The sequence below is a fragment of the Papaver somniferum genome, unplaced genomic scaffold, assembly GCF_003573695.1.
Source record: "Papaver somniferum cultivar HN1 unplaced genomic scaffold, ASM357369v1 unplaced-scaffold_10, whole genome shotgun sequence".
Taxonomy (NCBI): Eukaryota; Viridiplantae; Streptophyta; class Magnoliopsida; order Ranunculales; family Papaveraceae; genus Papaver; species Papaver somniferum.
This window is the reverse complement of record NW_020618825.1, coordinates 5433169-5457411: the sequence shown is the minus strand read 5'-3', so window position 1 is coordinate 5457411 and position 24243 is coordinate 5433169. Positions and strand designations below refer to the sequence as shown.

General features: G+C 37.4%; 1 protein-coding gene across 1 annotated transcript; it reads right to left on the bottom strand.

The window, feature by feature from the left end:
* Positions 1 to 3576: 3576 nt before the first annotated feature.
* Positions 3577 to 5097, bottom strand: LOC113326086. The gene is made up of 3 exons (XM_026573888.1): positions 4938 to 5097; positions 4297 to 4837; positions 3577 to 4209 (listed from the first exon to the last, which is right to left on the bottom strand). Exons 2-3 carry the CDS (start codon positions 4835 to 4837, stop codon positions 3839 to 3841), a joined length of 912 nt encoding a protein of 303 aa, XP_026429673.1. The 5' UTR covers positions 4938 to 5097; the 3' UTR covers positions 3577 to 3838.
* Between the last annotated feature and the right edge of the window lie 19146 nt (positions 5098 to 24243).

The following is a 24243-nucleotide window of genomic DNA, read 5'->3' as shown; positions in this document are numbered from 1 at the left end:
TTGCAATTGGTTTGCAATCCATCATGTTGAACCTTTTCAGTAAGTCTTCCGCATATTTTTCTTGAGAAATGAATATTTCTTCTGGAGATTGTTTTACTTGAATCCCAAGAAAATATCGCATAAATCCTAAGTCTGTCATCTCATATTCTTTCATCATCTCCTTCTTAAATTTTTCTGTCATCTCTTGTTTTGTACTGGCATAAATTAAATCATCAACATAGAGACAGACAATTAGGAAGTCCGTACCTTGTTTTCTGATGTAGAGTGATGGCTCACTTGGACTTTTCTCAAATCCATTATCTCGGAAATACTTGTCGATTTTGCTGTTCCATGCACGCGGTGCTTGCTTAAGACCGTATAGTGCTTTGCGGAGACGATATACCATTTTTTCTTTTCCTTTTCGGATATATCCTTGAGGTTGTTCAACATACACCTCTTCTTCTAGTTCTCCGTTTAGGAACGCCGACTTTACGTCTAATTGGTAGACTTTCATTTTGAGTTGAGCTGCCAAAGCTAACACCATCCGAATTGTTTCCATGCGAGCGACTGGGGCGAATGTCTCGTTGTAGTCAATTCCTGGTTGCTGGGAATATCCTTTTGCAACTAGCCTTGCTTTGTGCTTTTGAATTGACCCATCTTCATTATATTTTGTCTTGTAGACCCATTTCAGACCAATTATTTCTTTATCAACTGGCTGATTGACGAGCTCCCATGTCTTATTTTTCTCAATTACTCGCATTTCTTCGTCCATGGCGTTTCTCCATTTTTCTTCTTTCGCCGCATCCTCATATTTTTGAGGTTCTAGTGCTATAAAAGCACAATTAGATACATTATAAATATCTCTTAGGGAACGCACCTTTCTAGGTGGGGCACTTGAGTCAGATGAGCTTGGACTTTGTTGTGTTGGACTAGGAGATCTCGGGCTTGCTGGTGGAGTGTTTTCTTCTTGGTGTGACAGATATGGCTCTTCTTCGATGAGTAGTGGAGACTCGTGGTTATCTGGTTCATCATTCCAATCCCAAGCTTTGAATTCATCAAAGATAACATCTCTTGATATTACCAGTTCCTTTGTATCTGGATTTAGAAGTCTATAGGCTTTAGACTCCTCGCTATATCCGATGAATATAAGCTTTTCTCCTTTTTCATCGAACTTTTCTCTATGTTGGGATGGAATATGTGAGTATGCTACACAACCAAAAATTCTGAAAGAAGTTACCTCAGGCTTTTTCTTATGCCATCCCTCGTATGGAGTTTTATTGTGAACCGCTTTTGTTGGCGAGCGATTAAGGATGTACACTGCTGTGTTGACTGCTTCCGCCCAGTAGGTGTTGGGTAGCTTCCTTGCTTTTAGCATACTGCGAGCCATTTCCACGATCGTACGATTTTTCCTTTCCGCAACGCCGTTTTGTTGTGGAGTGTATCGGACGGTGAGCTCCTTTTTAATTCCATTTTCTTTGCAGTAGTTGATAAACTCTTTTGAAGTAAATTCTCCACCACGGTCTGTACGGAAAACTTTCAATTGATGGCCACTTTGCTTCTCTGCCAGCGCCTTGAATTCTAGGAATTTAGTGAATGCCTCGGACTTTTGCTCAAGAATGTACACCCACATCATCCTGGTATAATCGTCCACGAATAAGAGAAAATATCTTCTGTTGTTGAGTGAAGTTGTTCTTGTCGGACCGCATATATCAGCGTGCACCAATTCGAGGGGCCTTCTTGCTCTCCACGATGTCTTCGTAAATGGAAGTCTATGAAACTTCCCTAGAATACAACCTTCACATACTTTATCTCCACCGTCGATATTGGGAAGACCAATTACCATGTTTTGATTTTAGAACCTTTAAGGATCTGTAGTTGAGATGCCCGTATCTCAAATGCCATAGCTTTCCTTCGTCAATATGGTTGGTACTCATTGCACAATTTTCAATTGATGGCATAGATAGGGGAAAGACAAAATTTCCTGACATTTTTACTTTTGCCACCAATTGATTATTAATTTTTATAAATTGTGCATTCTCCGTCTTCGAAATGTAGTGAGTACCCTTTTCTTATAAGTTGTCCAACACTTAATAAATTTTGAGCTAGGCCAGGAACATAAAGAACATCAGATATGTATCGAGTTTTACCTGACCTTGTACGTACGGATATGACTCCTCTTCCTTCAACATTCTGGAACTTTCCATCTCCAAGTTTGACTGGCGGAATCTCTTGTTCCTCCAATTTTACGAAATATTCTTTGTTTCCTGTCATATGGCTGCTGCATCCGCTGTCGACGTACCATATACCTTGCGATTCTTGTTGCGAGGTGAGGCAGGAATAGAATACTTGATTCTGAGAATTGTTTTTCTCGGAATAGTTTGCTTCATTAAGCCAACAATCTTTCTCCATGTGATTTAATTTATCACACTTGGTGCACTTATACTTGCAATCTTCAGTTGCATGTCCAAATTTTTGCAAACATTGCATCGGAGATTTGAGGAGTTATTTTTTCCGTACCTTTGATTGTTGTTTCTATAACCTCCTTTTCCTTTTCCACGTCCGCGGTAGAAATTTCTGGGTCCTTGATTTGACGTCGACCCTTTCTCATACTGCGAGTTGGATGATGATCCCCCTCTAGAGCTTTCTTTTTTGGCTTCTGTATTTTTCTTCTCACTGAAATTTATTTTTGATTGAAATGCCTGCTCCAATGGTTTCTCCGCGAACCTATTTATTCTTTTCTCGTGCGCCTCGAGTGAACCCATTAATTCATGTACCGAGAGAGTCGATAAATTTTTTGATTCTTCAATGGCAGCGACGATATGATCAAATTTGAATGGTAAGCTTCTTAATATCTTTTCTACCACTCTTTTATTTTCAATGGTATCTCCATAACTACTGATTTGATTTACTATGCCAGTAACTCTTGAGAAGAAGTTCTGCATAGTTTCATTTTCTTTCATAAGTAAATTATCAAAATCTCGCCATAAATTTTGTAGTTTAATGGAGATTACCTTTTCTGATCCTTGGAATGCTACTTTGAGAATATTCCAGGCCTCCTGTGAAGTTTTTGCCACCGAAATTCGAGGAAAAATTGCTTTTCTTACGCCCTGTTGTAGATACAGTAATGCTTTAGCATCTTTCTTCTTATTTTCCTTATACTCTTTTTTCTCTGCGTCCGTCCATGACGACAGAGTTTCTGCTGACTCTGGTACTTTATAACCTTCTTCTATAAAATCCCATAGGTCTTGTGAAATGAATAGTGTCTTCATTTGTAGACTCCAATAATCGTAACTCTCACCATCAAAAATTGGAATTAGACTTTGGGCATAGTTGAAACCTTGAATATTTTGGTTAATTGCCATGAGTAGAGTTTTAGGATTACTGGGTTAGGTTTGCTCTGATACCAAATTTGTTGGCGCAATGCGGAAATGTGATGGGTTTATGGAAATGATTTTGAAAGAGAGGTTGGTTAATTGGAAAGTGAGGCTTTGATTAATATGAAAATGAAAATGTTACAAGAGGTTTGTGTAGCAACTTTGGCTTCCACTAGTTGTTTACAAAGAGGCACTTTGGCTCTTACTCTAACTCTAGCTCTCACTCTACTACTTGGTTACTCACTTGAGTTTTGATGATCAAAATGAAACCATGGAGTGCCTATTTATAGGCCTAGTGAAGAAAACTCTAGAAATGAAAATTCTAGAGACTATGATCTACTATGCCTTAAGAGAATTCTAGAGAAAGAATTCTCTAGATTACATGTGACTAAAAAGAAGACTCTAGAGGCCCAAAAACTCTAGAATGTATTGGGCTTTACCTAGTCTAGGGAACTTCAAGATTATTCTAGAATAATGATCACAAATTAATTTTTATTTTTAACAAACCCATCGATATTTAGTGGAGTTACACGTTTTACAATACAATTTTCAACACCATTTCTAAAGTCGGCTTTGTATACACCCCAAAATACGTCCTTGGGAAACTTTTCGCCTTTTGGATGAAATATCGGATCATCCTTACGGTGGAAGAATATGACATTGTCACTTCCCCAAGTTGGCCACCCGCCATTCTCTACAATCATCGTGCGTTTTTCGGGTGATTCTACATCGATGATATAAATGTTAGTCTTCAGATCTTCAATTTCACCTCCCCAACCACCTTCCTTTCCCTGGTAAGATGCCACAGCTAACATCTTTTTGGACGGTGAGACCGAGGGGCTTAAATCAGCAGTATCTGATTGATAAGAAAATCAGTATCATCATAAAAAACGTCATGGTAGAAGACTATCAAGTAGCAATAGTAATGGAAGATAGTAAAAACCTGTCGGTGTGAGACGTTTAGTTGCTCCGCTCTGGAGATTGGTTTGATAAACGGCAGTCCAAGGCTGACGACGTTCCTTAGCTGGCTCCTTGGTGCTAACATATATGAGATGATTATCAGTAAAGCAACCACTATCTTCCAAGCAAACCTTGTTGAAATCATCGGTTACACCGAAAATTTGAGCTAACAGGTAAACTTCGACCTTGGGCGGGCTCTGAAAGCGTAGAGCTATGTGAAGCAATTCCAGCCTGTTTCGCTCAGAGACGAAAATAATGCCTGAAAGATTACCGTTATCTACATCGGCTTCTTTGCCTTCGGTTTTCGATTTCAAATTTGGGAGCTTGAGAAGTTTCTTGAGAGCATCCTTTGGAATTTCTCGTCCATTGTAATTGTATTCATCTTTGCTGTCGTCAATCATGGAGACTTCCTCATTCCCCGTTGGGTTAGTTGGAAATGGGAGCGGGCATGAGAATATGTCTAGTGGCACCGGTGTTCGATAGGTTGCAAAAAAGGCAATGCTGCCTCTCTTTTGTCCAACCATCTGCAATATTAAGAGTCGATTTATCAGAGAGAGTTTAAGAGAGGAGAAACAAAAAAGAACGCCACAATCAAGATAGCGTGACAGTATTAAGAGACTATACCTTCTGCAATAAATTCTTGCACTTCTGAACTGGCCGGTAGAATAGTGGTTACAAAACTCTGACCGGTGCCGGTAGAATGATAGAGGAAGAAGGTGACTAAAGGAGAACAATAAGAGCTTAGGATTGGACTGGTGAAAGAAGATGTCAATGATATGGATGTACTCGATCCCACGATGCCTTTTTATATATATTCTCATCATCATATGCGTCAGTTTGATAGTTCGATGGGCTGAGCGCAACAATCCAATTTTTCAACAGAAACATACGTTTAAAACAGATGATGATTTGGATTTGGAAATGCGTTCTTTAATTTTATCTTGGGCAGCAGCAGCAGGCAGACATGTCCATTTAAACTTTGGGAACACAATCCACAACAATTGGCTTTCCATCTTTGTGTAGTTTTTGTTTAAACTTCCACTCCTGGTGGAATTGTTGTAACTCCTCTTTCTCCTCTTAATAAAATTCCTTTCTGTTCAAAAAAAAAAATGTTTGATAGTCGATTGCAAATTAATTAAGTAGAGTCAGGTTGAACCACCAAGCCATGTGAACATGTTCATATAAACTATTACAGATTTAAACGGTAAACCATAGATTGCGCTAACAGGAGACGACTTCCTCGACAAAGACTTGAAAACTGATCGTGATGCAGTTCATTATAGTAATTAACAACTACAAGATGCATCGAGCACAAGCATCCAAGAATTTGATTACAGAAACTTGACTAGATTATGATAGTTTGATTGACTCAACTTGGTGGTAGTTTTGTTTATATGTTGCAAATGTCCTTGTAATAATAATGCCATGTGAAGTTTGATTATTTTCAGCAATAATGGAGTTCTCTTAAAGTCAAGACAGACAAAAACTGCAGATCGTGAGCACGACATAGTTAGCGCAACTTGGACGAAGTAGGGCAGGCCTTACCTACCATCAATCCATCCGACGAAAAGGTTTTATCTTATATCTGATAATACAAACTCATATTTCTCAGAGATGACGACAGGGACGGAGCTATGTGCATCTTAGGGGTGGCCCCCGTCCCCCTATCTTTTGTTAATTCACTAAAGACTCCTTGATGTTTTTATTATTTTGAAGAATAATCCTTTAATAAGCCCCCTTAAATCATGTATTCTGTATGTTAGTCTTCCTTGAAAAAAAATTCTAACTCCGTCCCTGGATGACGATGACTCTTCTTCCTCCTCTTCGTCACCAAACCATTGCATTATCTTGTTATATGTTTTTCTTAAAATGTCAACTTCTCTAAACAAGCAGGAGCCGGGAGTATTATATATCTGAAAGGCCGGTTAAAGAAAAAGACAACATCTAAGTTGATCCATAATTTGTGTCATAGACGGAGCACCCCACGATGATGAATCGTGGATCCGTCCGAACGAAAGCTATCCTAGTGAGATAATATACTTTAAAAACAAAGTTTTAATATATAGGAATCCGACAAGTTTAATTTCCTCAGATTCAAAAAAAAAAAAACATATATATATATCCATTTCATACATGAAACTATCAATTGGCATTTATTGATATATATATGATCCATTGACAATAATCAATAATGCACCATCGACCTGTTTATGAGCAACATCTTAATTATCTCTTTGCGGTGGAATCAGTCGACGACAGCGACTCTCCGAGTTCACTAAAATGCTTGTTTACTGTGCATGTTAGCAAGTTGATGGTTACACGTTGATTAGTTTAAACTTTATAGTCAGGGAGCATTATTTACGGAAAATGGGTTATTTGTCCAAATATTTTTAAATCACGGTTCAAATGGATTAGTAAAAAATAGTTTGAGTGAAATGGCCAAAAAAAAAGGAAGGATGAAACTGGATTCATCCTAGCTTAAATTTAAAAAATAATAAGGATGAAACTGGATACATCCTGTGTAAATTAAAAATAAGAAAAAATATTTGAAAATGGGCACGATGAAACTGGTTACATCCTGCCTATTTTTACATTTTTGTCCATTTAAACAGTATCAAAATCTAACTGTTTATTTCACGCAAGAATTGTTGATTTTGGTCTTTTTAACCAATTTTGTGCATTATTTAAAGACTAACTAGATCCTATATATAGATATTAAAGAGAAGTATCATGTTACTTATTAGTCTTTTACATCTAGAATTCAAATCCAAGTATTATCACCAAAAAAGTGGTTCTCCGACAACAGGAACCGGATGGACCATCCACAGACTTGGACATCCTGATCATATTTAGTAGGCAGTGGGTCTACACAAATGGCAAAAATAGAAAAACAAAGATAAGAAAACCCTCCACCCCAGATGTCAGTAGGGAGGTCAATTTTTCCCTTGCATTTTAAGGGGCCATTTGAAAAGAATTAGGGGTAATTAATAAAACAAAAAAGGGTCGTCCAAACATAAAATGGACCCACCCTTTATATCGCGTTGTTTATAATGGTAAATATACTTTTAATAATTGGTAGATAATTTTTATAATTTTTTTATTTTTTTATATTTTTCAAAAAAAAAAAAACTCATTTATAAAAATAAAAATCTTTTATCTTTTAAAGTTAAGAATTACACAAGGTCAATTTGGAGGGTTAGCAACCTAACAACAAGCTGGAAAGCAACACCTCTCGGAATAACAACTCCTAATCTATGAAACAGAAAACTACTATGACTACTACATGCATCAAGATTAGCTAAGCAATTCTTAAGCCTTTTCAAAAACACGACAACATCCCCACCAAACTCACATAAGATAGCGAAGGCCAAAGCCCCAAACCATAACCATAAGCTGCACATTTGTTTAGATATTTGTTATGTTTACGCATAACAACATTGGCAATGGCTCGCCATGACTTAAAAACAATACCTGCACCAATGGTGAAAGGTGAAACACCAGTTACATCTAGACACACATCCTGCCCATTTTCCCAGCTATATACAAAGATGTCAGCAGTTCTCAAAGCAGTACCGTCTGAAAGAAGGCCCAGACACACTTCCTTCCAAGCATAAACACCATCCTTGTAACACATATTAGCAACCACATCCCGAATAAGATCATGACGCTACTTAAGCCGAACTTTGCTGGCACAATGCAAGGCATGATCATCGAAAATATGCATTTCTGGCTTGCAACAAGAACACAAACCCCCTTTTGGAAAAGAGTGGGATGCCAAGTCGATATCACCAAACATCTCTAAACTGTCCCGACCCAAGACACTGATGGAGTCCATTTATGGGAACCGGTAAAAGGTAATCTTGAGATCGTATTGGATAACCACAGAGTAGAGTCTCTCTCAGTCAAGATAAATTGGTTTGGTATTTGCTTCTTCACAACATAAAAATAAAAAATTGCCAAGGAGTGCACGGAAAAAGGGCAGTTTCTTCAATGTTGTATGAAGTAGGCAAACCACAAACCTGTATAAAGGACTGTAGAGCCTGCTGGTAATTATAAGTTAGATTGTTCTCAAAGAATGCTGAGTATAGGCTACGGAGTATAATCTGTTGCACAACCTTGGTCTGACTCTGAGAAGCTAGAAAATAATATTTGCTGGTGTCGGAAATAGTGTAAATCCCCAAGCCGCCGTCTTTGATAGGGAGAGTAGAGATGTGTAGTTGCAAAGGGCCTAACCCAGCACCATCACCCATCACCAGGTGTCTTAAAAATAGCTCAAACTGATAGTCAAAGAGATCAATACATGGTTGAAGAGCAGACGATTTGGTAGTACGCATCGTGAAATATAATTTAGATACACCAGTACAATTTCCTAACAAAAGAAGTTCACCCTAAAGATCCTTAAGCTTCTTCATTTTTTACTAACTTTTTATTAAAATCCTAATCTAATCGGTAGTTTAGACAATTTTTATTACTACCAATTGTACAATAAGCCCAAATAAATTTAATTTTCTTCTTTCATGTTAGGTAGTTTCGTCAAATTTCCCATATTTCGAATTTTTCTACTTTTATAATCGGTAGTTTTGCCAAATCAGTTATCTACCGGTTATGACAGTCGCCAAAGAATCCAGTTTTCCCAAACATTGATATTTTCGAATTTTTCTATTTTCATAATCGATAAAATTGGAAAATTAATTATCTACCAATTATGAAAAAATTATATTTTTCCAGACATATAAAATTCGAGTTTTTTCTATCATAATAGGTAGTTTTGACAAATTAATTATCTACAGATTATGACAAAATTAATTTTTTCCAAACATATAAAATTTCGAATTTTTCCTTTAATAATCGGTAGTTTTGACATATTAATTATCTACAGATTATGAAAGTTACCGCAGAATTCAATTTTCCCAAACTTTAAAATTTTCAAATTTTTATACTTTCAAAATCGGTAATCTTGTCAATTTATTTATCCACCGATTATGAAAGTAGTCCCAGAAATACATTTTCCCAAATCTCGATTCATTTTTATTTTTTTAATAATTTTCCAATTTTTTTAAAACTTAATTATTTTTGAATAACAAAAAAAATATTCAAAAAAATATTTATGGCAAACTAATAAATCCTAAACCTTTTAAAATAAAATTATGCAAAAATAAAATAAAATAATATTCTTTATAGATTGGGTGTTCGTGTTCAGCTTCTAACCAAAGTTTTGTATGGATCCTAATTTTAAATGTTTGTATTAGTAAATAAAAAATTGTATTATTTTTAAAAAAAGGAGTAGTTTATAGTTTACAGAGTAGAAACGCAAATTGTACTAGTAAGAGTAGCTTGGAAGTTTTACCAAATATAAACACCCCGTATCCTCTATAAGTCGCCCCTAATTATTTTTGGATCGTCCCTAAAAGTGTGAGGAATTTTAATGTCCCTAAGTTTTTTAGGCTTTTTATGCATTGGTTTATTCAAATTTTTGTTTAATAGGTCCCTTCAGTTTTTTCTGTTTTCTTTTTCTTTCTAGTAATGTTTAGTAGCCTTTTTAAATAAATCCTAATAAGGTATGTGGTGATCAAAGACTTGTGGAAATAAACTGGAACTGCTCTAGACCCGAGTTCCAGCACAAATTAATTAAGATACTGCTTGTACCAAAAATTACAAATAGGCACTAAACAATGATTGATTTAGTGATGATGACGTGAAATAGGGTAAAAAATCGAACTAAAGATGAATAAAAGAGACATGAACTTAACATAGGGAGAAATATTGTATTGATATGATTATTACAATAATTTTTTTATTGGTTAGCTAACCTAGAAATTTCATGTCTCCTTATGGTTTTAGATAAATGTATTTATATAATTTATGTCAGGACCGATTTTGAAGGGTGGCAACTGGTACTCTAGCACAAAGCAGCCATCCAGCCACTAACTTTTAGTTTCTAATCCATTCATTTTTAATAAAAAATTCTACAAAATTTTAAATGACCTGCTATCTATACTACTTTCTTGTGCTCGTAATCACTTAGTTATGTGCAAATCCTTATAAATCACATATCTATATTATAAAACTGTTTCTCCTAATAATTATTGATCTCTAATAATAATTATTGATAATAGGAATACCAAGATTATATTTGGGAAATACAATAATCGGTAGGTTAATAAGTTAACGTAACCTCCGATTATGAAGTTGTCCCAAATTTTGTTTATGCCAGAATCTCTATTTTTTTCGAATTTGGGAACTACAATAATCGGTAGTATACGAACTTCCCCAAACGTCGAATTCATAAGTTGGCAAAAATTTCGAGATTGGGACAGAGTTGTTAGAATGTGGGCATCTATCTCAAAACCAATTGGCAATGAGTGGAGAGGCCCTAAGAGATTATAAACCACATGATCTTAGATTTCCCAGACAATGTGGGACTAATAATCTCAACACGCCCCCTCACGTGTAGCCTCGTTGGGTCTAACACGTGGACAATAAATCGAGAGACGCGGAGTTAAGGCGCCGTCAATGACTCGTCGCAAATAGCCTGCTCTGATACCATGTTAGAATGTGGGCATCCAACTCAAAACCAATTGGAAATGAGTGGAGAGTCCCTAAGAGATTATAAACCGCAGGATCTTAGATTTCCCAGAAAATGTGGGATTAATAATCTCAACATGAGTAATCGGCAGTATATGAAATTATTTATGAATTTCAACTATATACCGATTTCGAGTTTTATAGTTTAACAATCGGTAGATAATACCACTATACTAACTACCGATTGTGCAAGGACACTTAGATAATCTCCAAACATTAAGACATCCAATAACCGTGTCTATGGGTTGAGAACAAAAAAGTTACCCCTAATTCTTTCAGGATCGCCCTAATGACGCCTTCTTTTTTTAACGCCTCGTGTAAATTAAAAGATAAAAATATTGGTATTTGTCTCTTTAATCAACTATTCTCGGTGGCAAAAAAAACCGCAACAAAACATACCCTCTCACAAATGTATGGTCCCCATCCTTGGAGTCAGCATGGTGTCCTGTTAGAGCAAGTCTTATGGTGGAATCCAAACTATTCCATGTGTGGAAAAACCATGGAATGTCAAGTCTAGTGGCTTCCAAGTTGGGGTCTTCCAAAAAAAATCCAAGCAAGGTTCCACGGTTTCGTGGAAGGGATCGTGGAATCCATCTGAACGCCAATAAGAATAGCGCTAAACGCAATTAAGAATGGAGCTAAAAAAACGCAATTAAGAATTGCGTTTTTTTTTATCCGTAGATTTAAAATGAGTTGTTGAAATCTAACGACTGAAAAGAAATCTCCATTCTTAATTGCGTTTTTTTAGCTCCATTCTTAATTGCGTTTTTTTAGATCCATTAAGAATAGCGTTTCTACTATTCCACCATTACACTTGCACTTCCATCCACAGTTCCCAGTGCTGAAGTGGCGTGGAAGATGGAAGATAGATGGATTCCACCATAAGACTTGATCTTACTGTGAAAGAACGTGTTTTGGGGCGGGTTTTACTTTATTTTATTTTTGTCGTCAGTTCATCTTTTTCGTTTTTAACTAATTGGTTGACAAAGAAGGAAAAAAGAAAAAGCTGTTATATACTGTATTAAAATTGCCTGGCTTGATTGGGCTATACTCAAACTAATTGGGGTATACCCAATAAGACAAAATTGGGTCATTATGAAGTAAAACCAAGCCACCTCTTAACCTTGTATTTTCTGAATCGCTAATATGCCCTTGTTTAATTAACACTAAAAATTCTGATTAGGTTAATTAATTAAATTTAGATTGATTGAATAGATTAAACTTAGGAATTGAAGATATGAAATTTTGTTTTTGATTGAACTTTTGTGGGATGATTTTTGATGAGAATTTTTTTTTTTTTGAGAATATCTGTTGCAAAGAAAATGAAGCACACAACCGAAACACTTCTATAAGGTGATTGCAAATCTGTTGTATGAAATTCCTACTCAAAATCAAAGAAGAAATCCACACTTTCAGTTCTGAAAGTATGAAAGGTCGGAGGGTCGACTAATGAAGATCATGCCGACCACTATAGGCCAGCAACGTATACGATTGAAGAAGGTGCCGGCTTGATATGGCTGGCAGGGTATACGAATAAAGAAGATTCCAGTTGTAATATTTTTGACACACAGGAGACTGTTATAAATGCACAGGTAGTCGGCATGGTATTGATTTATTACCCCGCCGGCTTCCATGTTATCGACATTTATTAACTTTCTTATTACCTTGCTGGCTAGAACTTAGCCGGCATGGTTGTAATATTCCAACCTTGCCGACTTTGGTTATCCCCCAAAAAAAGATTGAATTCTAATAGATGAAATTCACTTTATCCATGCAATTTTGGTTACTAAATTGATTGAAACATAAAATACAACTCCTTGTCGACAGAAAAACGAATGCACTTAGCATGTCCATCAAGCCTTTGAACCCCTAGGCGACCCTAGTGGGCGAGTTATAGTATCGTGAGGGCTTACATAGAGGTATACCCAGAAAACCTACACTAAAACTTCTAAAGCCATCAATTTTCCTCCGACGAAGACGATACAGCATCCAAATAGTCCGGGTTATCCTCGGGGATTCTTTCGGCTAAGAAGTGATAGCTTGCATCGAAAGAGAATGCTTCCCCCTTTTCCTCCCAGTAGCGCGCTTTCACGACTTCGTGGTACAAAAACAAACTTACATTTGTTAGTGGTGTTTAATTGGAAGATAAAACAACATAGATCACGTAAAACAAACCACAAAAATACTCACAAATTGTGCAATGGACAAGGTGAAAGGGCGAGTGTTAAAAATCCGAGGTTGGACAGCTAAAAATGCAAGTATCGCATTTTCAATGACTAGGTGCCTCTCATGCACTTGTTGAACACTTATTGCATTTGGATTCCCAAAGTCTTGGATAAATTTATTGTGTACCCTAGCCCAAAAGGTTGTGGAATCCACCCTTTCGTAGGATTGACGTCTAAGTCTTTTTTACGCATACCATGCTTTGGTGATTGCCAAATCTTCATTTGAATCAAATGAAGTCATTGTTGTTTTTAGGGAGCTATTAGGTGAGTTATATGGAGTATATGATGATATGAGCGTTGGAGAGTATATGGAACTATTTGTATGTTTTTTTATAGAGAGAAGTAGTGTATTTATAGGATGGTGGCCAAATTTGGCCGTTATAGTTCCCAAGTACAAGTCAATCAATGAAATTATACTTGCAAAAAAATTGAATTTTGAATTCGCCGGCGAGGTTTATTTTCCTCAATATGCCGACTACAACTGGCCGGCAGGGTGGGAAGTTTCTTACATGCCGACCTTATGCTGATTTTAGGCATCAGGGGAACAATTTCTTCTGTGTATCCGCTGGAAATGTATTTTGTCATTAGCATGCCGTCTACGATATGGCCGGCAGGGTCGAAATTTTGTTACCATGCCGACCTTATGACTTTTAGGCATCAAGAGTTCAGGTAATTTTATGTTAAACCGTCAGAAAGGTGTTTGTTCACTAGCGTGCCGGCTATGCTGTGGTCGGAAAGGACCATAATTTAGAACCATGCCGGTCTAATGATGATTTTAGGCATCAGGAGACGGTTTTTCTGCAACAAATAGCCTGCAGGGTCGATAACATAAAACCCTACCGGCGGTAAAACAGCCGGTTGGGTATTGATCTGATCACATTGCCGATCCTGGTATTCAGGTATTTTCTGCTGTCAGGGCCGGCAGTGTGACAGTCCAAAACCTTGCCGGCCCTGGTGCGGTCGGCAATGTAACTTAAAAAGAGCATGCCGGCATATGTATTGAAACTTTACATAGCTAAAAAAAAACATTCATTCAACAACTAGAAATCCAACACATGTTGTCCAAAATTCGAAAACATGTCCCATAAACCTTAAAAAAACATTTGTCCAACCGTTAATCTTAACATTTTTCCAACACAACGTAAAGAAATAAACTATGAAAGCATTCATTCACCACCACGACCACGGCCACGACCCCGTTTAGGAACACCACCACTACTGCTCACCTTCACTACCACGAGCACTACGAGTCCTCTTTTTATCAGCCTTCATCTTGTCTTGTGCTTCTCTCCTAGCTCTTTCTTCCCTCTTTACGTCAGCATCAACTTGCTTGAACAATTCATGGGCATCCTCATTGTCAATATTGTAAGCATAGTCAATGTGCTTGCTTTGATCTTCAATCGACAAAGTCTCTCCTCGGTCTTTCCCGCAACACAACACCTTCACAAAGGTCTTCGACTGCTCCTTCTATTTTCAATTAAACAACAAACAATTAATAGAATGATTCGGTAATGTAATCTTAAAATAGTAAGAGCAACTATAAAATACTTACAAAGAACTTAAGACTTGTTGATGGGTCTTTCGATGCCATCTTCCTCTTACGAGACAATTCTTCAGCAATCATTTCCCTAATCACAGTAGGACGAGCCCAAACCAAGTACCACGCCATGTATCTCTCACTAGCTTCTTTACCAGTGGTCACCTCGTCCAAAATACTCACATCAATGTTACGGCGACATCTAGAGTCTCAATGTTCTTGAGCTGGCCGTGGACCGTAAGCGACGTTAATAGTTTTTTGGGACGTGGAGCAGTCATCCTTACAAAAAGTAAATAACATCTTTTCTTCATCGAAATGAGGTTCTTCTTGGACATAACCCAATTGTCGCATTACCCGATGTGGATCGTACATTGAATATCCCGGTGAGCATAACAAGGGTCCGTAGTATGATGCAACTTCATCTCTCCTTTGGATTAAACCTTGATTTCTATCATCTCGATACAGATCAAATATCACATCATCCACAGTCAATTTGCAGATGGCGATTCGGAGTTTGATAAGATTTTGCGGCATTTTCTTATCCTGAGTACCCTTAAAACTGTACCTTTGCGCTCTTGGTTTACCAACCGCAATATTCGCATCCACTTTGACGTAGGAGTTGGTTTTGAACAAAGAAAGGAAGTGCTCGTATATCCAAACCTATGCAAAAAAAAAAAATTAGTAAAAATCTTATCTTACGAGAATTTTGCAAATATAAATGATTTAGACAATAAAATTACCTGGAAGAGACATGTGTTTCCGTTAACTTGCTCAGTGAGTGCCCTAGAACACTTTGTCAAATCATTGTTCAAGAAGGCGACCACCGCAGAACCCAAAGAATACCCGCGCACCTTATATAAGGGATCCAATAGTTGCATATAACTGGCATCGACCAAGCTTCCGGAACTGTCGGGGAAGATACATTTTTCTAGGACGTGTAGCAAATAAGCTGACGCGGTAGCATTGATTCGCACCGGGTTCACCCTTCCTTCCGTATAAAAGATTTTCTTGGTCTCGGATAATGTGTCCCTCAACTTCTTCAAATTAAACTTCTTGGTTAGACGACCATCCTTCTTCTCAAGAACAGACTCCGTCTCGTTCTGATTCCAACCGAACAATTTCTGGATGAATTCGTAAATATCCTTGAAAGAAAACTTATTATTGAATCCCTCACTGACTGCTTTTCCATCAACCTCGAGGCTTAGAATTTGTTGAGCATCATCGGGAGTTATCGCCATCTCACCAAATGTGAATAACATTGTATCAGTATCTCTGTAGAACCTCTCATAGAATACAGATACGGTAACTTTATCATGCTCAATATTCGAACTCTCCACCGCAGGACACAACCCGGAGTTCTTGACAATCACTTGCACCTCCTCATATTCATCCTCAACTTTCCAAGTGTTAGTCACTGGACATGAAGCTTGGCGCCTCATGAGACGGACGTCATGCTTATGATCCTAAATACCAAAAAAACAAAATGAAAAGAAATAAAAATACTTGACGCAAATTTAAAGATAGTTACACACTTGAATAAATAACAAAGACGGATTGAGATTACTTACGATAGTATTATGGATCATACATGCCCATGATTCGTTGTATCTAAAAAGAACATTTCCACCATCTCTTGGGGTCCCCCTTGGAAGCTCATTTTTTTCAGTGTAAGCATCAAGTGAGGGGGAGGCATGTGGAAATTAACTGGTTTAGTGATCACCCTCTTCTTCTTTCCGTTTTCAGTTGAAGTTGAAGCTTCGGTGGGTTGAACAATAGCTAGAGTTTGTTCTCCATCTCCTTCTTCTTCTTCTTCTTCTTGCTGCTCTTCCTCTTCAACAATTTCATCTTGGATATTCTTACCTTTATCTCCATTACCATCATCATCATCACCATCATCATCATCACCTCCTCCAACATTAGGCATGTCTTGATCACCATCATCATCATCATTGTTACCTCCTGCAGCAACCGGAGTGCTTTCATAAACATCATCATCATCACCTCTTCTACCAGATGGAATTGATTGGTCTCCATATGGAGTATCGTCTGAATCACTGGGTTCCGATGGTGGTTGAGAATCATTCGGTACACGGATCTTGAGCGTTCCCGGAAACAACGTATGCCCCTCGATGTGTTAAAGTCAAGAGTTTATTACCAACACGAGGAGGTCTTGAAGGAGGACTAGGAGCTTTCATATCTTTCTTCTTTTCCTTTTCCAACCTGAACAAGAACAATTAAGAGAAAAAAAAATTACAGGTCAGCAGGGTCGAAAAATTAAACCAATCTGGCGGAACAATAGCCGGAAGGGTTGACTAAAACATATATGCCGGCTAAAGTATAGCCGGAAGGGTATCATTCAAATAACCTGCTGGCTTATAACAAATAGGAACACAGGATATACAAGGATTTTCCACATTATAGGTCGTCAAGGTCCATTACCCATACATCTCCGGTTTCCAAACCGCCGACATGGTTTTATCTAAATACCATTCCAGTTTTAAAAATTCAAGGTATCAGGAACCAATATTTTCAAAACAAGTAGTCGGCAGGGTAAAAAGTAATAGCATGCCGGCTTCACTAAAAAAACTGCCCCGGCAAGGTCTACATTTGAATAACTTGCCGGAACTGCAAGTACCAGTTATAGGTATTCAACAAACGGCACGTTATTCAACCTCAGAGCCTGCCGGCCAAACCCTAACTATGAAAAGCCGGCAAGGTCGATAACATAATACCTTACCGGCGTCGCATTTTCCAATTCACAATTTAGATTTTTCTGACCTAATTTAACATGAAAACATTAAATAGAAGTACTAGAGTGAGTTTAAGTAAGTCCTTACTTTCTTAAGTGCGCCATTTCTTGTGTTTCGGCGGCTGCGAATTCTCCTTCTTCGACTTTTCTTCACTTTATTTTGAACCAAACTTGCAATTCCAGGGTTATACTCATTGGGTTTTCAATTAGCGTCTTTCATACGAGTTCCCTTCCGCCGTGGTGGATCCATTGATGAAGATTAATCGGAGTTTTCGAATCGACGAGTTTTGATGGTGGTAGGGGTGATGGAGCCGGTAGGGTTGTGGAGTAGAAGAAGAAGAGAAGAAAAGATGAAATGAAAAAATTAAAACTGATTTAGGGTAATAGGTTTTTAAAGGGTAAGGATAATTTTGTAACTTACCCATTAGGACTCCCCATAAAACCCTTAAAAAGAATCCATTTAAAATTGGGTATACCCCAATTAATCTGGATATACCACAATCAAGCCAGGTAAAATTATGACAACTTAAACTTTTACAATCGGGGTGATCTGAACAAAACATACAGAAATATCAAAACAATGATGAACCATGATGTAACCATACACCATAGATAAATTAAATGCTTCACAAAAGAACATACATAAATAAACCAAGAAAATTGACTGTTGAGTATTGACCGATCTAGTGCTGTTCTACAGTGGTTCTACTAGACCATACATAGCTGTAGACTTTAGTCAATGAACACGTAATTTCTCAATAATCTTATTCGTAAAATAAAAAGAGCTAGCTTGCGGCACGCCACCCACCCACCATAACTTGAAACATTATTCTTAATAACATTTAGCTGATTAAGAATGACAGGTTCCAGAGATCTGACCGTCGCAGGAAATTCCAGGACAACATCGAGGGCGAAAAATTCCACAACCTTCACCTTCACGGCGACATGGTCTACAAATGTTTTTGTTTCCCAAAAGAGAGGAAGTAGCAATGCACTCTAGTCCATCACAACAAGGAGTATGAGAACAATCTTCCTCTGCATCTATTCCACTGAAACATGACTGAGCTGCAGAATAATGAAAAAAACAAATGATCATAACCAACACAGAGAAAAAACTTGTGAATTTCTTGCTCTCCATCTGATCTTGTTATTTTGAGTTTGTTATCTGGTTGTCTAATTCATGTACAATATGCTACCATATATGTAAGATTTGAGAACTTGACATCTTTACCTAGCATGTGGGCATCATATGAATTTGTAAGAAATCCTTTTTTATGTTAATCTTGCTCGAAAATATAATTCCGCTCACCATGTTATTATTATTAATGGTCACCATGTGATCATAATTTATGGCATTAATCAATACTTATGACAACAACTAAATAGTGGACTATATAGGTTCAATTATCACCAAGCTAGTATACTAAATAGATTTTTGTTAAAGGGAGAGTAAAAATGGATCCGAAGAGAATAAAAATTGTAGTCGACTCGCTAATTCGGACCTAGTCGACACGTTATTCCAAAATAGTCTAATATATCCATACTAAATGCACCCGCCAGACAAAGCTCAATTCAACACCAATCCACCATGTACTCCACCTGCGATAATATGGATTATGGCTAAAAGAAAAGAAATGAACTTTTGTATGTCACCACCATGTATACCACTATAAGAAAGTTCAATTTCACTTATTTTCAAAGAATGTCCACACATCTTGAAGAACATATGCGGCAGAAAATGCTGTGCTTTAAGAAAGTTCTCCTCTTCCAAGTATTTTCAGAGGTTGAATATTCAACTTCTGACTCCATATCAAACAATTATTCGTTCTTCTTAGTTTTTGTTATTTTTTCTTGTTGTTAGATACTACATATTAAGTGATATGTATATAATTACATTGGAATAAATGTCAAGATACATAACAAGAAAAGCAAAGGAATAGCTACAACCGAAGAATAGATAAAACAAACCTAATTAGCTAAAAAAATAGGTAGAACAGTTATCACAACAGAAGACTAGGAAAGCTAGTTACAACAATATGTACGTGTATGTACGTGTGCAAGTTTATCAATAATATGATAAACTTAATACCCCCTCAAGTTGGAGCGGTAGAGCCAGAACGAACGCCCAACTTTCTCACCAGACGGCCAAACTGTGGAGCCCCTAGTGGCTTTGTAAAAACATCGGCAAGTTAGTTGAAAGACTGAAGATGTTGTGGTAAAATCAACCCACTGAATAACTTTTTAAGAACAAAGTAACAATCTATTTCAATATGTTTAGTCCTCTCATGAAAAACTGGATTCTGAGCAATGTGGATTGCAGCTTGACTATCATAAGAAATCTGGATAGGAAGAGGACATGAAATGCACATGTCATTAAAGAGATACCGTAACTATTGTAGTTCGACAGTTAGATTAGCTAATGCTCTATATTCTGCCTCAGCAGAAGAACGAGCCACGCTAGGTTGTTTCTTGGATTTCCAAGAAACAGGACTGTCACCTATGGTGACAAGATAACCTGTCGTGGAACTACGAGTAAAAGGACAACCTGCCCAGTATGAATCTGTGTAGCCATGCAAATATAGCGAACTAGATGAAGATAGAAAAATACCATGGCAATTGTGCCTTTAAGATAACGTAAAACCCGATGAGCAGCATCGAGATGAGCTGGGTGGGGTTTCTGCATGAATTGACTTAAATAATTAACCGAGTAAGTAATATCTGGACGAGTAACGGTAAGATATAGGAGACACCCAATAATACGTCGAAATTGACTTGTATCAGTTAATACCTTACCATCAGTAGGAAGTAACTTGAGATTTGTATCCATCGGAAAAGATGAAATACGAGCGCTTGTGAGGCTAGAGTCATTAAGAATATCTAGGACATATTTTCTTTGGAAGAGAAAAATACCTTTAGGAGAACGAGAAACCTTAATTCCAAAAAATAATCGACCAAGATATTTTATAGAAAAGTAAGAAGCAAGATGCAACTTCAGTGATGTACTTAAGTTATCATCTGTGCCAGTGATAATAATGTCATCGACATATACAAGAACAAATATCGAAGTTGTTCCTTGATGATATGTGAAAAGAGAGTCATCACATAGAGATTTTTGAAAACCTTCATCTAGCAAAGCTGATGAAAGTTTGGCAAACCATTGGCGAGATTCTTGTTTTAAGCCATAAAGATATTTCTTAAGTTTGAGTACTTTAAACTCACATTTGCGATCCATACTAGGAGGTAGTTTCATATAGATATCTTCATCAAGATCACCTTGGAGGAATGCATTGTTGACGTCTAATTGATGTAGAGACCAACATTTGATAGCTGCAACAGACAACAAAATCACGTAAAGTGACCATCTTAGCTACTGGGGAAAAAGTATCATAGAAATCGATACCCTCTTGTTGCGTGTATCCTTTGGAAACAAGACGAGATTTGTAACGTTCTATAGAACCTTCAGGGTTAAACTTGATTTTGAAGACCCATTTACAGCCAATAGGAGTCTTGTCAGGTGGTAAGTCCACCATTATCCAAGTATTGTTGGCCTCTAAAGCCAAAATTTCTTTTGCCATTGCTGCACGCCATTTGGGACATTTAACATCCTGAGAATGTTCTAGGCTCCTCATTAAGGAGAATAGGAGACAAAAAAGCCTTACGAGATGGAGTGAATTTATCAAAGGATAAATAATCTGTCAGAGGATAGACAAAAGAAGAATTACACTTAACAGCGGAGCAATGATAGTCTTTTAAGTAGACTTGTGGATTGCAATCACGAGAAGGACGAGAAGCTGGTGCTGGAATAGCTTTCTCAGTGACGGATTCTGCAACAAAGGATGGTTGCAGGTCATAGGTGGAGTCACGATTATGCTCCAAAGGACAAGGCTGATCTGAAAAAGGGATTGAGGATTGAACCACTGGATCAGTGGTAGTCTGGAGAGAATCCAGTGGAGTGATAGAATGATGCGTTCTGCTGTGACTGTTAGAGGGTAAAGCAGCGGAAGAATCTGAAGATTCTTCAATGGCTGAAGATTCACAGGTTGATTGTGAAGGAGAATCCAGAGAAACTGGATGAAAATTGGTTGCTGGAGAATGAAAAACAGAATCAAAATATTCATTCTCTGATTGACGCACAGGTGTTGGTGCAGATAAACTTGTAGTTAAATCATTAAAAGGGAAACGATTTTCATGAAATACTACATCACGGGAAGTATAAATAGTCTTGGTTTCAAGATCAAAGATTTTGTATCCTTTTTGACCATGAAGATAGCCAACAAATATACCTGGCTTGGCACGTTGGTCGAACTTATGTGAGACTTTTACATTTCTTCCAAAACATAAACAGCCGAAGACACGTAGATGTGAATAATTTGGTGGAGTGTTTAGTAGCATCTCATGTGGTGTTTTATGAGATAAAACAGGAGTTGGTATCTTGTTGATTAAATAAGATGTTGTGAGAATACACTCTCCCCAAAAATGGAGAGGCAAATTATATTGAAATCTTAGAGATCTAGCTACATTTAAAAGATGACGATGTTTTCTTTCCACAACACCATTCTGCTATGGAATGTAAACACAACTAGTTTGGTACAAAATACCATTTTGATGAAACCATAATTGTAGTTCTTTAGACTTGAATTCAGACCCATTATCAGAACGGAAAGTCTGTAATTGGGGAATGAGCAATGTGTGAATACCAGAAGAGATGTTGGATATTGAATGTCCAAATTGATTAAGAACAAAAGAAAAAAAATATTTGAGAAATTTCAAAGTTTCAGATTTTACTTTCATGAGATATACCCAGGTGCATCTAGTGTAATCATCTACAATTTTCAGGAAATATCTAGCACCAGTGAAAGATGCAGTTGTAAAAGGTCCCCATATGTCAGCCTGAATTAATTGAAAAGGACGAGATGTTAAAGAAATGCTTTTATTAAACTTAAGACGAGTTTGTTTCGCCCTAGGGCATACATCACATGCATGAATTTACTGAGAAATAATAAAAGAAAATTTGCTTGCTAAAAAACGAAAACAATCCACAATCGGATGACCTAGACGATGGTGCCATGTATCCACCGATTTATTCGCAGTTAATGATAAAGCAACTGGATGAAAGGTAAAGTGGTAGAGACCAGAAACTTGCTTACTCCATCCAATCACCTTGGTCGTGTGACGGTCCTGGAACATACAAGAGTCTTGTGATAACTTTATACAACATTTGGTTGTAGAAGTCAGTTGACTGACAGAGATTAAATTGAACTTAAAAATCGGTATATAAAAAACATCGAGTAACTTAAGATTAGGAGATATATTAACATGTACAATATGTATAACAGAGGTATGAGTACCATCTGGTAACTGGACACTGATTGGTGTTGAAACTAAAAAATAAGAAGCAAAGAAATAAAGGAAAGAGCAGATGTGGTGAGTAACACCACTATCTACTATCCAGACATGATGAGAAACAGATAAGGAAATACCTGCAAAATTGGCCGATGGAATGGCAGTAAAACCAGCAAGATCTGTATCAAGGAGATAGAGAAGTCGTGCATATTGTACAACACTGATGTTGGGTGCAGAAGATGAAGAAGATGCGGCAGGAGCAGTCATGGCAGCAACATGAAATGTTTCTGCATCTCTAGGCTTTGGAAAATCCTTAGGATATCCATTCAATTTCCAACAGGTTGTCTTAGTGTGACCATGTTTGTTGCAATAATCACAAAAGGGTCTCTGATGCTTGTTGTTACCAGCATTGGGAAAAACTTTAGGGTTCCGGTGATCACTACGAGAAACGTTAAGTCGCAGATTGAACATGGGTAATAGAAGAAGAGTTTATACCTTGTTCATCCTCCTCCTGCCTGAAATGATTGTAAATCTTAGCAGGTAACCGCATTGGCTCCATGAGAAGAATTTGGCTGCGCAGAGCAGAAAATCGATCGTGTAATCCCTGCAAGAAATACATCGATCTGTCTTGATTGTGGTTGTTCACATAATTCTTCCCTACTCCACAAATACGGGGTTCAATAGGTCTGAAGGCATCCAGCTGACCCCATAGCGATTTGAGATGCGTATAATACATTGCAACGCTCAAGTGATCTTGTTTCATGGTTGCAATAGACTGATTTATCGCATATAGTTTGGATGCATTATGATGGGAAACCTTGACTTGATCTCGATCCATTGTTCTCGTGCTGATGGAAAATTCATGGTACTTGAACGGATCTCTGGATCCACTGAATTGGAAATCCAACGAACCACCAGATCATCGCAGCGGATCCAGTGAGGTAAATCAGTTTTATTTGTGGGCTTCACTACAGTTCCATCTATGTATCCCGTTTTTCCCTTCGCACTGAGAGCCTTTGTCATCCCTCGACCCCAAGTGCAATAGTTTTCACTGTTGAGAAGAGGAGTATAAATGACAGAAGTTGGATTATCGTATGGATGTACATAATATGGACTGTTAGGAGATAAAACAGTGTCTTTTTCACAATAAAAGAGTTTTTTTGATCATCTTAGAGAGTCATGTTGACGAGTAGGTTTCAGAGAAAAAAAAAACCTAACCTAGCTCTTGTATACCATAAAGGAAACTAGTGACACAGGTATATGGTTTGCTCACACAACTGTGTTGAGTCTGATTTCATTAAGTGATATTTATATGATTATATTGGAATACAGATCGAGATACATAACAAAAAAGGCAAAGGAATAGCTACAGCTGAAGAATAGCGAAAACAAACATAATTAGCTAAAGAATAGGTAGAATAGTTGTCACAACAGAAGACTAGGAAAGCTAGTTACAACAATATGTACGTGTACGTACTTGTGCAAGTTTAT

Excerpts from the sequence above, each read along its gene's own strand:
- LOC113326086 (XM_026573888.1), bottom strand. The coding sequence starts at position 4,837 with ATGGTTGGACAAAAGAGAGGCAGCATTGCCTTTTTTGCAACCTATCGA. Across the intron at positions 4,210-4,296 it reads TAAACGTCTCACACCGACAG|ATACTGCTGATTTAAGCCCC; the intron begins GTTTTTACTATC and ends CTTATCAATCAG.